This window comes from Zerene cesonia, chromosome 10, assembly GCF_012273895.1.
Source record: "Zerene cesonia ecotype Mississippi chromosome 10, Zerene_cesonia_1.1, whole genome shotgun sequence".
NCBI classification, from domain to species: Eukaryota; Metazoa; Arthropoda; class Insecta; order Lepidoptera; family Pieridae; genus Zerene; species Zerene cesonia.
Genome location: NC_052111.1, coordinates 8434598 through 8447702, shown reverse-complemented (window position 1 = coordinate 8447702; position 13105 = coordinate 8434598). Strand labels below are relative to the sequence as shown.

The 13105-nt window shown below is 33.0% G+C and overlaps 3 protein-coding genes across 3 annotated transcripts; 1 reads left to right on the top strand and 2 right to left on the bottom strand.

Moving 5' to 3' along the window:
• Positions 1-501: 501 nt before the first annotated feature.
• Positions 502-3713, bottom strand: LOC119829769. The gene is made up of 2 exons (XM_038352472.1): positions 3670-3713; positions 502-3450 (listed from the first exon to the last, which is right to left on the bottom strand). The coding sequence occupies exons 1-2, from the start codon at positions 3679-3681 to the stop codon at positions 586-588; spliced, it is 2877 nt and encodes a 958-aa protein (XP_038208400.1). The 5' UTR covers positions 3682-3713; the 3' UTR covers positions 502-585.
• Positions 3714-7012: 3299 nt separating this feature from the next.
• LOC119829516 (uncharacterized protein C19orf47 homolog) lies at positions 7013-10864 on the bottom strand. Its single transcript, XM_038352066.1, has 6 exons — positions 10715-10864; positions 10347-10518; positions 10084-10205; positions 9493-9589; positions 8705-8790; positions 7013-8430 (listed from the first exon to the last, which is right to left on the bottom strand). Exons 1-6 carry the CDS (start codon positions 10752-10754, stop codon positions 7919-7921), a joined length of 1029 nt encoding a protein of 342 aa, XP_038207994.1. The 5' UTR covers positions 10755-10864; the 3' UTR covers positions 7013-7918.
• A 347-nt stretch (positions 10865-11211) lies between these two features.
• On the top strand, positions 11212-12746 carry LOC119829515 (14 kDa phosphohistidine phosphatase-like). Its single transcript, XM_038352065.1, has 3 exons — positions 11212-11393; positions 11482-11669; positions 12387-12746. Exons 1-3 carry the CDS (start codon positions 11315-11317, stop codon positions 12579-12581), a joined length of 462 nt encoding a protein of 153 aa, XP_038207993.1. The 5' UTR covers positions 11212-11314; the 3' UTR covers positions 12582-12746.
• The last annotated feature ends 359 nt before the right edge of the window (positions 12747-13105 follow it).

Genomic DNA, 13105 nt, shown 5'->3' with positions numbered 1-13105 from the left:
TTATCTAAACATACACAGTGCACCTGAAACTGAATAAATGAGTAAATGCCATTGTTAAACCTTAACGAAAAAAGGGTTAAACTTGGCATTTTCAATTCTAATGTATTGTGTTGGATTAGATGTAATAAAATTTTGTTATTAAGTACATATAAAAACTTTGTTATTTGACTAAATAATATCCATTGTTATAAATACGTATCAAATATAATTTACATTACTATTATTAATTTACGGCTATATTTATTGTATTTAGTACTCAGTTATTTTAATTAACTGTTGAGTAACATCCCAGTATTGGCTCAGGTTGTCACAACTGAGTGCAGAAGCATGCTAAATTGATGTTTTACAACTACCACGGTCAGCGACTTTGTTAAGAGTAGCTTTTTTTACAAACTACTATTTCGAAGAATTACAAAAAAGATCAATCTCACGTAATGTATCGACAGCGAAAGTATTTCTTGCGCAAGAGGCTTCAACGATTCCTTTAGAAATAAAAAGGCATTTCCATTATTCTTTTTTATTTTAACAATAAGATAACACTTAAATCTAACATTGGTTTGGCCTAATAAATTAAAAAATATATTATCAACTACTGTTCTTTGCACCTTTCGTGCTAGTTTTCTTAATAAATAAATTTTCTTTGTATATCTTTTTTCTCGTGCCCTGCTTTTCACTTTTTGGGTTCTCGTTGGAAGCCATAGCAGCTAATTCACTATCTAAAAGTTGGGGTAATGATATTGGTTCAAAACCGTATTGAAATTGGGGTTCTACGAATTGTGTTTTACTTTTATACCTAAGATGAGGACGAGTGGCATGTGCGGATGCGTCTCGAGGATGATCACTGGAATAATCATATTCATGGTTTACGGGATTCGTTTTGTGTTTTCTATAAGGTTGTTTTTGTTTTTGTTCTGGTTCATTGTATTCGTATTGTGGCCTAGAAGTGTATTTTGCATTTTCTTTGTTATCATCTTCATCTTCATGGGCAATATAGTCAGGTTTTTGCTTTTTAAACATCTTGTAGTATCCTTCCTTACTACGGAATCTATCACGGAGGCTTTCTGGCCTACTAACCGCGTAATCTAGGTAGTAATCCTCTTGCATTTTGTCTCTTGTATCTTTGTAATCTAATCGTGCAAATTTCGGAAATTCATCTCCCTCAGATTCATACTGCTGGAAAGGGTTCTTAGCTATATTGTAATCAGAATAATAACGTGGAGCACCATAAGATTCCGGATTATATATTTCTTTTTCGATATCCATCCGTGGTGCGTCATATGCAGCGAACCCGTACGCAGCGTCCTTGTAACTCTTTTCAAAGTTTTCTTCATTTTTTTCTTGTTCCTTAAACATGTTTGCAATTATTTCATCATTATCCTCTTTTGCGTTTTCTGAAGAGTCATCATTATTTCTTGTGTCTTGTTTAGGTTTACCTTTTACTATCGGTGCCGATGCATACAATGATTCTTGATAGTCATAAGTAGCAGGGTGATTTTGTGGTCGTGGCGGTGAATTATTATTTACTCGTATGTGTTGATTAGGATCCACTCTTATTGCTTCATGGGGCTTGTGTTCGGGAAGTATTCTTATATCCTCCTCATATTCAGGGACTATGGGCTGGAAATATTGTTGCTCATGTTGAATTGGGACGTCTTTATGTGCCTGTGCAAAAGATTGAGGTGTGTTGTGATGTTGTCCTAAATTTGGATCTTGTTGGTTGGTTGTATGATAATACTGAACTTGTCTGTGTTCGGGATGGTGATGGGTATTTTTGGGAGATCCTACATGTACCTGATGCCCTACATGATGCTCGTGATTTTTCGGTCTTTCATGAGAGTCGTTGTCTTCGTTTTGATTGTTTTCATCATACGATTCATCTGAACTTTCACCTGAATTTTCTCTTGGATGATGCTGAACCCTCTTTTCTTGGTCACTGTGATCTTGTTCCTCAGGTTTAAGCGTATACACAAGATGTTTTGGATTTTGATTTTTATTTTCATAATGGACGTGACTCACCGGCTCCTTGGAAGTTTTCACATAATTATAATGCACAGGTTCTTTTTGCGAGTGTTCTTCGTAATTATATTGAACTGGCGTTTTTTCCTCGGTATGCTCATAACTTACATGAACTGGTTTTTTCTGAGAATTTTTTTCATAACTGTAATGCACTGGTTTATTTTCCGTCTTCATTTCGTAATTATAGGTCTTAGGTTCTGATTCAGTTTCTTTATTATAGCTAACTTTCTTTTCTGTATAAGTTTCTTTGTAATTTGGTGAATTAATTTCATAAGAAAACTCTGGGCTTTCATTGGGAACACCATTTACTGATATCGTTGGATTTGCAGGTGTTTCTTTTTCTTCATCAGTTTGATGTTTCTGTATAATTTTCTTTTGTTTGTTTTTTGGGGCATCATTTTTCGGTTTTTCGTCACTACTGTACGTTTTTGTGTTCTGAACGATGAATTCGTTTTGATTATTTTTATTTTGTACAACATTGACATTAGGCAACTTATGGTAGGTTGCCTGATTTATTCTAGGTAAAAAGTGTTGAACTTGCGGCACCAATGGATTTGCAAATGTCAACGGCTCAAGAAGGCTGAGGTCCAACAAAGGCAGAGGGGGCTTAGTTACCAAATTCAAAGCAATTTTTTTGCCATTAACAACTGTTGTTACTGTTGTCTGTTTCGGTAGCTGTTGCAATTGTTGCAATTGTCCACTTTGAGCTGTTTGTTGATTAGCAATTGGTCTTTCATTTGAAAAAAAAGCGATGTGGGGAACGTCTTGTAGCCGTTGAAATTTTGGTTCAGTGTTTATCTTATAATTATTATCAGCAGTGAGAGCACCCGCATAGACATTTCTATTATTACCCGATTGCTGTTGAGCCCCTTGTGGTTGAAACTGACTGTACGGAGCTGAATTGGGAGCAAAACTTTGTACATTACTATATCCAATAGGTTGTTGCACGGTATATCGACCGATATTGGCAGAGGGTCCACCTTGTATGCTTTGAACATTGTACTGCCCTGGTGAGAAGAAATGAGGCGTAGACTGTTTAAATTGCACAGAAGGTGAAACCAGAGGTTGGCTCAAATGTGCAGGTAAACTTTGCAGTTGCACAAATTGTTGTGGAATAGAGGATCTGTAGGATAATGCTTGTGGTGTCTCAACAAATCGATTGCCGTACGAATCCTTCAAATAACTATTTGTTATTGGGACGATGACACTTTCCTCTTTTCCTGAAGCACTTTTTGGGGCGACGAAGGACGGCACGTTGAAAGAATATGCTCCATATGGAGTGGCACTTGCGTAAACGCCGGCTGGAACATTGTGGTATAACCTCGAAACACTTTCAGCACTAATATTGTCTATAATTCCTACATTTTTCACGTTTTTCTCTGAAGACACAGGTTGTGCATCTACCACCATCCAGCACACGAATAATATTAAGGCCTGAAAATAAAATATCATTATACTTAACATTCCTTCACAAATAATTTAGCAATAATATGGAACAAAAAGTCCATTAAATTTTTCAATCAATCACAAAATAAAAACAAACAATAAATAGATTGCGTACTTCGTATACAATTTAAAAAAAACATTGTTGCCTGTGACGTATAATGCGTCATAGAATTAAAAAAAAACTCATTAATTAACGGTACAATTTACCTTCGTCCCCATTGCGGGCGACCGTACGTCCAAGAGGGTAAGAGAAGCACTGCGTCAGCGCGGGCGGCGCGCAAGCTTATATTGAATACTGCTGTACTGTGGACCGTAGACAGTCTACTTTTCCCGCGCACATTATATCATTTTCAGAGCTTGGGCATTGTGTATTGTCATCGTGAACTCACCTATCTTGGACAGTGATGATACAAAAAATGTTACCTATTAACAAATGGATTATTTCAAAATATATGTAGTTAACAAGAAGAAATTAGTATACGAATAGATAATTATTATATCAGTAGATAAGCATTTACATTTTCTTAGGTATATTACATTCGTTACCTACGTTTTAACAATAAACTTTGGAAGTATTTAATATGGATTACTTGACATAATAACCAAAACATGATCAATTTTATGGTACCTATAACTGAAATCTTATTGAAGGTCAATTTGTGATGGCAAGTGCTTTATGATGAAAGATAGATTGAAAACGTTAAATTGAGAAATGCTTCACTTTTTACATTTGCAGAAATAATTTTCTGGGTAAGCATCTTAAGAAATATCAGGCCATAAGCCGTAGCAGAATTATAAGTATAAATTATTCGAGATCAAAACAATTTTTGCTGCTAGCTTGTTGCTAATATATAGAGCTTTTTGTCTTAAGAAAATAACGCTTTCTACGGTAGGTAGGTACTCCATTTTAAATCGTACAATAGAGTCTGTCCTTATAATAATTACCCTCATGCGCCTGTTAGCCAGCTGTCAAGTTGCGCCTTCAATAGTTATTTTTTATGTTATTTGATGTATGAGTCTAATAAGCCTACATACTAATATATATAGTTTAAGTAACCTAACCTGCTCTAGCTGACTAGGCTGGACTTTCGCTAGACCGCGAACCTTGCTCGCTGACCGAAACCAAATGTGCACAGAAACCGCCCGAAGAAAGTCCACGTATCAGGTTTAAATATCACATTATAATGACTTGACCATTGTCAAGTTTAATGTCAAATTATTTGGGTCATTTCTGTTGTGGTGAACTGTATTATAATATGTCATGTTTTAAATAGAAACAAAACATACAGCGGACTACTGAAGTCAGGCTACTAAAGTCAGTCTCCTCATTCGGCATATCATATACATGAATATTGTATATTATTCCTCTTCAATTGAAATATGACATTACTTATTTTAATTATTTAATCTACACATTTAATTATTTATTACCTTCAAATATAAAATAATAAAACTTTTTTTTTATTTATTAATACTTACTATTTATTATTACATCTATGTATTGCTATACTTATGTATTATGTAATTTCTGCTTCACTTATTTATATAACATAGCTAAAATATAAATCAACTGCCTATACGCTTTTTCTGTATTTTCTCATTATTTTAGTTGCCTGGAAGAGATGGCTCTGTAGCCAGGAGGTCGCCTATTGTGCAATTCGTATTTTTACTTTGTATTTTGTTTTATTTCCTTTTGTTGTGTACAATAAAGCATCATTTATTAATTCTCACATGTATCCATGCATCATTTACTTGAACATTTAGGTAGCTAGCAAAAAATGTTAAGCATTTTATTTTTTAATCAGGAGAGTCGTATAGGGGTAAAAAGATGAAAAGTAATGGAGTCTCAAGTTTAGTTCACACCACGTTTGGGAGTTTCTAAATTCCACGAGACTAAGACATTGCGTAAACGATTTAAAAAAAACAAAAAAGAAACTTAATTAAAATTAAGTAGATAATAGAACCAACCAAGCAGCGGACAGCCAACTCCAATTATATATTGAATAGCTGCATCTCTTCCGCATTATTTTCAAACCTTTTCAATAAATAATTGAAGTGATAACGTTAGTCTTTAGCTCTGAACTTTCCACTCCATTTACTCTATAAAAATATATATTGCATAATGTGTCAGAACTTCGATAAGCGTCGAACGGTGAAAATTCATTGATTCATTTGTTTTTTTAACAAGGAATTCTTGACGATCTTCACGGATTACTAAATAGTTACTGAACCGTGTGGTGTTGCCGCAGTGGGACACGAGGTAGGAACGAAGTTCCTTGTTACATAAATATTAAATACACATTTAAGTCGAGATAATGGGACAATAACAAAATTATCCCCACATTTTAATTGTATTTAATAACTTTCCGCCCGCGTAACGTAGCCTTAAATATGCTTTGTCGATTTTCGAAGAATTTATTATAGCAAAAAACCTATTTAGGAAACCATATTTTGTTTTAAAGATCTTTCCGACTAACATGTCTTTTTAACTTAAATGTAGCCTTTTAAGTAGGAACCCTAAATTTTAAAGAAAAAATGTAGTTCGGAAATACAATTTTGTCGCCATCATCCAAACATCCACCATTTTATACGATGCGAGTTTAAAACATCTTTACTTTACTAGCCTCAACATACGTAAAAATATGGGTTTAATTAATATTTCATACACTGGATAGGATCTCGCTCAATGGGATTAAGCCATAGTGATTTTTTCATCATCGTTTCCGTGGTCATGTCGATTACAATATGATTATATGTTTTATAAAATACTTACACTTTTTATCAACCTTTCCGATCGAAGTTTCAAAAAAGTTCAAATTCTTAATAAAAAATCATTAAAGTTTTAACTTGCTTTAATTATTAAAAAAAATCCATATAATATTTACATTATGAAAACACAAAAAGAAGTTATAGGAGACTTAAAACTAAAAATATTAGAACGCCGGTCACACATATGATACTAATACACCACTACTCAAAACAAACCTTCGTACAATGTTCGAATGTTTGCGCAATTGTATAGGAAATGTCGTCCTACACTTTTAGACTTGCATATTCGTGCGTATGTGAGAGACAGACTTAAGTACATATATACTATAATTGTATTGTTGCGACGATGTTGAATCCGCACTATTACCAAAAAGGCTTGATATGAATTTAATTCGAAATTTGATACCTTCATTTAGACAGCAGTATATTCAAGTTAAACATAATAAAATAATTTTTGGCTTTTGTTATCCGTTCGAATTATAAATAAAGCATATAATATTTACATTTCCTCTCTTCTGAGTATTTTGCGATCAACTTTAAATCTTACGTGTTCAACTTTCAAGGGGTTTTAGTATATCGCAACTGCTTAGTATTCGTACTTTATTCATTAATGGTGAGGCACTTTAGAGAATATATTCATATTTTATCAATAATTTGCGTTATCTTCCTTGCGTCTTCTTTATTAATTACCTAAATATATTAAGATGCGGGCAATAAATATATTAATACATACGAAAAAAAAAGTATACCAAAGGTATTAATTAAAATAAAACACAGCTTAATTTTCATGTTACCGAGTTATTGACTAATATACAAACTTACATTATGCACTAAACTAAACAGAACATGTCAAGAAAAACAAATTATCTTTAATACAAATAAAATATAACGTATTGCTAAACACAATGTTTAAATTATAAAATACAAATGCACTTTCATTAGCCACCTTTTAAGTTATAAACACAAAGCAATATCAAATTAAGCCACGTGGCTCACATCTTCTTATTCTTTATTGGCAATTCCCGATCCCGCAGAGGATGGATACTGTCAATGTCAATCTTTGAATAGATTATTATCAGAGGCTATTTACTATCGTTTAGATCATTGCTTATATTAAGTGTACTCTGTATTGAGGAAAACCACGGATGAGACGATTCGCTTTTTATTTACATATAAATCTCTCACATGGATCTGCGAAACCTGATAAGAAACAAATATCAGTTATATATAACACAATACATCACAGAAGCACACTACAAAATTAATTTCAAACGAACTAAAGAAAACTTATTATAATTGAAAATCAAAAGCTTCGATTTCAAAGAAAATCACTGTATACAATACATGTCTACTGTCTACACATTTATGTTAAGTCTTAATTCTATTTTGCGGTCACATTTTTAACCGATTCACAATTTACTTTCTTTAAACCAACCATCCAAGATGAATGTATCACTACTATATACAGATAAAACAAAAACGTGATGCGTCATGTGTAATATCACAGTATACATAATTATTTGGTAGGTTTTCCTACATAAACTATGTAAATTGTTCCTCATTTGATACTGGCAACTGGCAATCTTCATTTATTTTTTATTTTTTTTATCTAACCATAGACACCACGAACTGTCAAAGTTAATTAGGACGAAAAATATTTACAGTTTTATTGCAAATGTGATCTACATCACACTCCAAGTCGTTTAAAAATATTTGTTGTGATGGTAACTTTATCATTTTTAGCACCAAGCCTTGCTTTAACGCTATTCGTTTCTGGGATAGACAACCTCCTTTCGGGTTTATTAAACACAGGTGTGAATTTGGGTTTCGCTTGATTCTGGCTGGTTTCAATTTCCTTGTACTCGACACGATTTGAAAATTTCACCGACTTGGCTTTGGAAACGGCGAGCTTTTCCTTAACGCTGATTGGTGTTTCGTCCGCGCGCATTGTGCGGCCAACGACAATTTTTCTAACATTATTCTTGGTTGTGGTGACTGTGAAGCTTCTTTTCACGACGGGCGGGCTTTTCAAAATACCCTCATATTTGAGCGCATCTTTCTCTATGGGCATGACCGCGTCTGGTTTATCTTTGGAGCCGAGGCGCGAAAAAACCTGCTTATTGGTCTCCTTCTGAGCTGGTTTGCTTTCCAACTGATTTGTGGATCCGAGCCGAGCAAACACTGTTTTACTTTGTGATGCTGTAAACAACAAAAAATATTTAATATTCGGTTTAAAATCCAAAAAAAAATTTAAAGTTAGCCGTTTTGCGAAATTTTAGATGATTTAAGATTAACACAAAAGGAATAGGTAACACAAAAGAAAACCGGGACAAGCTTCATACCGCAATTAAATACACAGGTCCAGCGTATATTTATAACTGTTGTATGACAGACAGTCAGACAGTTACTATCGCATTTATAATATAAGTAGGGATTACATTAGCCATCTATAAATATTTATAAAATATCTTACTTTCTTTCGTGGGCAATGCCTGTGTTGGTTGTGTGGCGCTAAAGCGGATCAGCCTCGCCTTTTTGATGCTCAGATCTGTCTCTGGGCTGTAAAATAAATTACATTGATTTATCTTCTATAAACTAGTCGACCAGAATGCCGTCGCCGTGACTTCACTAGGTACTAAATAGTTGGATTCTAAATGCACTTAAACATTTAGAATTTAAAATATAATTAAAAATATTAAACAAAATTCAAATTGATACTCAAGTATCAATTTCAATTGGCTAAGTGAATTATTTCACTTGTAATCTTTAGAAAATTTACCATTTTCAATTAACTTAAAAAAAAGGCAGAGGCTCTCAATTCGCATGTTTTTTTTAGACTTTTGATTGGGTGAATTGATTTTGAAGACTTTTTTTATTTCATATCTGGTGCCTTCCAGAGGCAGTTTGGGTTGAAAAATAATTATGTTCGCCATTTTTTGTCAAGAGAAAGAAGACCTGACCAATATACTTGTTTTTATACTTTGGTAAAATGTTTTATAAATCATAGTAGCTACGGCCGCGGTTTCACCCGCGTACGTCCGTATCCCGTAGGAATATCGGGATAAAAGTTGTCTACATGTTATTCCACTTGTCCTGCTATTACGAACGAATTTCATAGCAATCGGTTCTGTAGTTTTTGCGTGAAAGAGCAACAAAGACACACACATCCTTACAAACTCTCTCATTTTTAATATTAGTAGGATTAGTAGGAAGTAGGATAGTAGGATAGGAAGTAGGATTCTATAAAGTCTAGTGACTTACTCCATTTCATTTGATTTCCTCTTCTGCTGCACCACAGTCACAGGAGATGTGTCCCGTGATGGATTTCGAGTGTAATGTTCTAGAATTCTGCTGGCAGCTTAAAAAGATACAAAAGAAAATTAAATAAAAAAACAAAAAAATATATGAAAAAAAAACATAGTCTTTAAAAATTGTCAAAGCATTGTATTATATGTTATAAAACTTAAAACTGAAGAACATGCAATGATTGATAAATATTTTATTTGACACCTAACCTAAGTCCATGAATAATTTATGCAACATGTTATTTACGTGGAAAAAAATACAATTTAAAATCTAAGGGTCAATATAACCACATGCTGACAGTGTCCCTGCTAGCATATATAATGTTTTTTGACATACATATATATATATATATATATATATATATATATATATATAATTATATTCCTTATGTCATTGCTAGCAACTGAGTTGGGTGGTTCAACTGATGGTACTCGAACACCACAGGCCATGAAAATTTTCACATATATCTGATACTGCAGTTTTACGAGTTAAACCAAACAGAATATCCAGAAGCTGTGATACCGGCTCTAAATAAACACTACTCACGGGATGATGGCTGTGTCACAGTTGATCGTCCGGTCACTGCAGCCACAGGGACCTTGTTGGCTACTGTGGTGGTGCTCAGAACTTTATCCCTGGCAGTATTCTCGTGGACTTGTTTGGCATGTCTGGTCAGAAATAATAAATGAAATGAATTAATGTACAAGTTTGTGATAGAATCAAAGCAACATAGAAAAGATAATTAGTGGTTTTTTATCATTACGAAACTCGAAATTCATGAAGATTTACAAGTAAAATTTGCACTTCACCTTAATATAGCTATGATATCCCCCATTCTTACTATTCCCATGTCTCTTAGATATTCTTTGTTTAAATCCAGCAGCATGTCATTCTGTATTCTATTTTCTGTAAAGGTAAGGGCGTATGTGGCAGCTACTTCCGATGGGATCCCTGCAGCAGTGAAGAAGTTCACCCACAAACCTGAAACATGAATATATAAAGTTATTGCTGTAACACAAATGATATTATATTTAATAAGTTGTATAGCTAATACCACAAATTACAAGGTTAACATAAAGTTGTGTAGGATGTATACAAGTAGTCTTCACGTCTGTTTAAAACAAACACTAAAGGCTAGCTTGATAAAACGAGCATAAATGGCGTTAGTGTGACTTACCTGTTAGGTTTGAATCCATTTTATTCGTACCTGAATTCATACTTGTTTAATAACAAAATATGAAATATCAAATTTCAATTTTATTTATAATTCACATACAACCACAAAATACAAATTTAGCTCATAGTGAATTAATGACAAGTGTCAAAGTCAAACTCATGCAGTCAAATACCAATGTCAAATACGGAAATTAAGAAATAAATAGGTGAAGAAATAATCTTTTTGAAGAAGAAATAAATTTTAAAATTACACGCACTTAGTATGCGTATTTGATATCAAGGATATTTGAAAATAATGTTTTATAATTAACTTATATTTAATTTCAACTACACTTTGAATGTAATAAATTTCTCAGTCGATTTAGATATAAAATATTCTATTAAACTTCCTGCCAGGTGCTTAGTTAGCGATGCTAATTTTAAACATACATTTCCAAATCTAAAAACCCCCGCATTCAGATTTCAGTCTAGTTTATTTTGAGACTTTGACAGTTGATTTTTTTATTTACCTACTTAAGTCTAATTCATTGAGGTTGTGTAATTTCAGAATTAAAAATTGGATCTATTGTATATAAATTTATTGAAGTATAAATAGCGACGAATGCTGAAATCAGTCGCTTTGCTTAAAATAGTTTATCCAGTAGCAAGAATTCGTTTTGTGCCTGATAAAAATTATCCAAGTAATTACTAGAAAAACTTGAACTAACCTACAGATTACCGGTATTCTGAGACTGTTCATATTATTTAATAAATGCTTTCCTTTTTTAGAATTTTCCGAACACATTAGAAAAATGACTTCAATAAGTAGTGTTCCACTAGTCGACATAGACCCTAGTGGTGTGTTCAAATACATTTTATTAAAAGTTTACGAAGAAGGAAAAGATGGTCAAGAACCTGAAATAACGATAGTCAGAGGATATAAAAGATGCGAATATCATTCTGATATATATGAAGAGGTAATACAAAAAACTTGTTGATGTTACTTGATGTGTTTTATAGGTTTTTGTTTGTAATTGTAGACTATATTTTCATACTATCATATCATGTTTATAAAATATTCAAACTGTTTTCGTTTGTTTGAATTACTGGACCAATTTCAAAATTTACTGTTGGATGTAACTATATGTGATCAGTAAGTGCTATTAGCTACAGGTTATATTTGTACCATAGTCTAAGCTAGGGCCGAATGCTAGAATTGGATAAAGATATTGTAGTTTAAAATTGCAATTATAAAACTTGTAATAATAATCCTACTGTCCTACTTCCTACTAATATTATAAATGCAAAAGTTTGTAAGGATGTGTGTGTGTTTGTTGCTCTTTCACACAAAAACTACTGAACCGTTTGCAATGATATTTGGTATGTAGACAGCTGGACAACTGGAATAACATGTACTTTACTTTTTATCCCAATATTCCTTCGGGATACGGACTTACGCGGGTTACACAGTGGGGCGCAGCTAGTAAATTATCAATCTTATATAATATGGTGAACTGATTCCGCCAAAGTTTGGTGATCTATCAAAATAACAAAATATTTTTCTACGGACCTTTTTATACAGAACACAATAACAGTATAGGTACTCAAAGGAATACAGAGAGGGTGACTGTATTGCAAATATTATTGTAATATGAACAGCTTTCTAAGTGAATAAAAATTAATATCAATTTCAGGTACAAGCAAAACTTAATCCACTTGATTGTGAGCCACTAGGAGGAGGAAGAATTTCGCATGATCCAGAGAATAAAAAAATTCACATTTATGGCTACTCACAAGGTTATGGAAAAGCTGACCATGAAATCACGGCCAAACTTGTAAAAGGGGCCTTCCCTGAATATGCAATATCTATCAGTGATGAAGGGTATTAAAGTTTGATATGCTAGATATGCTACTTTATTTGATAAATATTTTGTGTCTGCCTACCTATTACATTAGAACTAATCACCCATAGTTTTGTAGTTCCTTCTAAATGTAACTCTCTTAACTCTTTTACAGTCAAGTAAATGAAACTAAACAGCCCTGTTGTATTTGTGGAAGTGTATCTACCCAAAGTTAAAATATTATTGTAAACTTTTTAAATGTTTTAATAAATCATTTTTATAAAGAATCGACTTTTGTTTAAAAAAATAATGAACTTTTAATATTGAAAAAAGCTATGAGATATTAATCAAATAGCTTTTCCCGTTGCTGCGCCGACAATAGAATTGTAAATCTAAACCATTCTGGGGCACTATAAAAATTATAAAATTCTGGACTGAATTTTCCGCACAGAAGAAATATATAAATATAGGTGAAAAGATGGGGTGCTAGTAATAAAAAATGCTTCAACACGAACCAATTGTAAATCATTCTATCTGTTGCACGATTTGTGTTGATTTTCGTATTTTGTTCC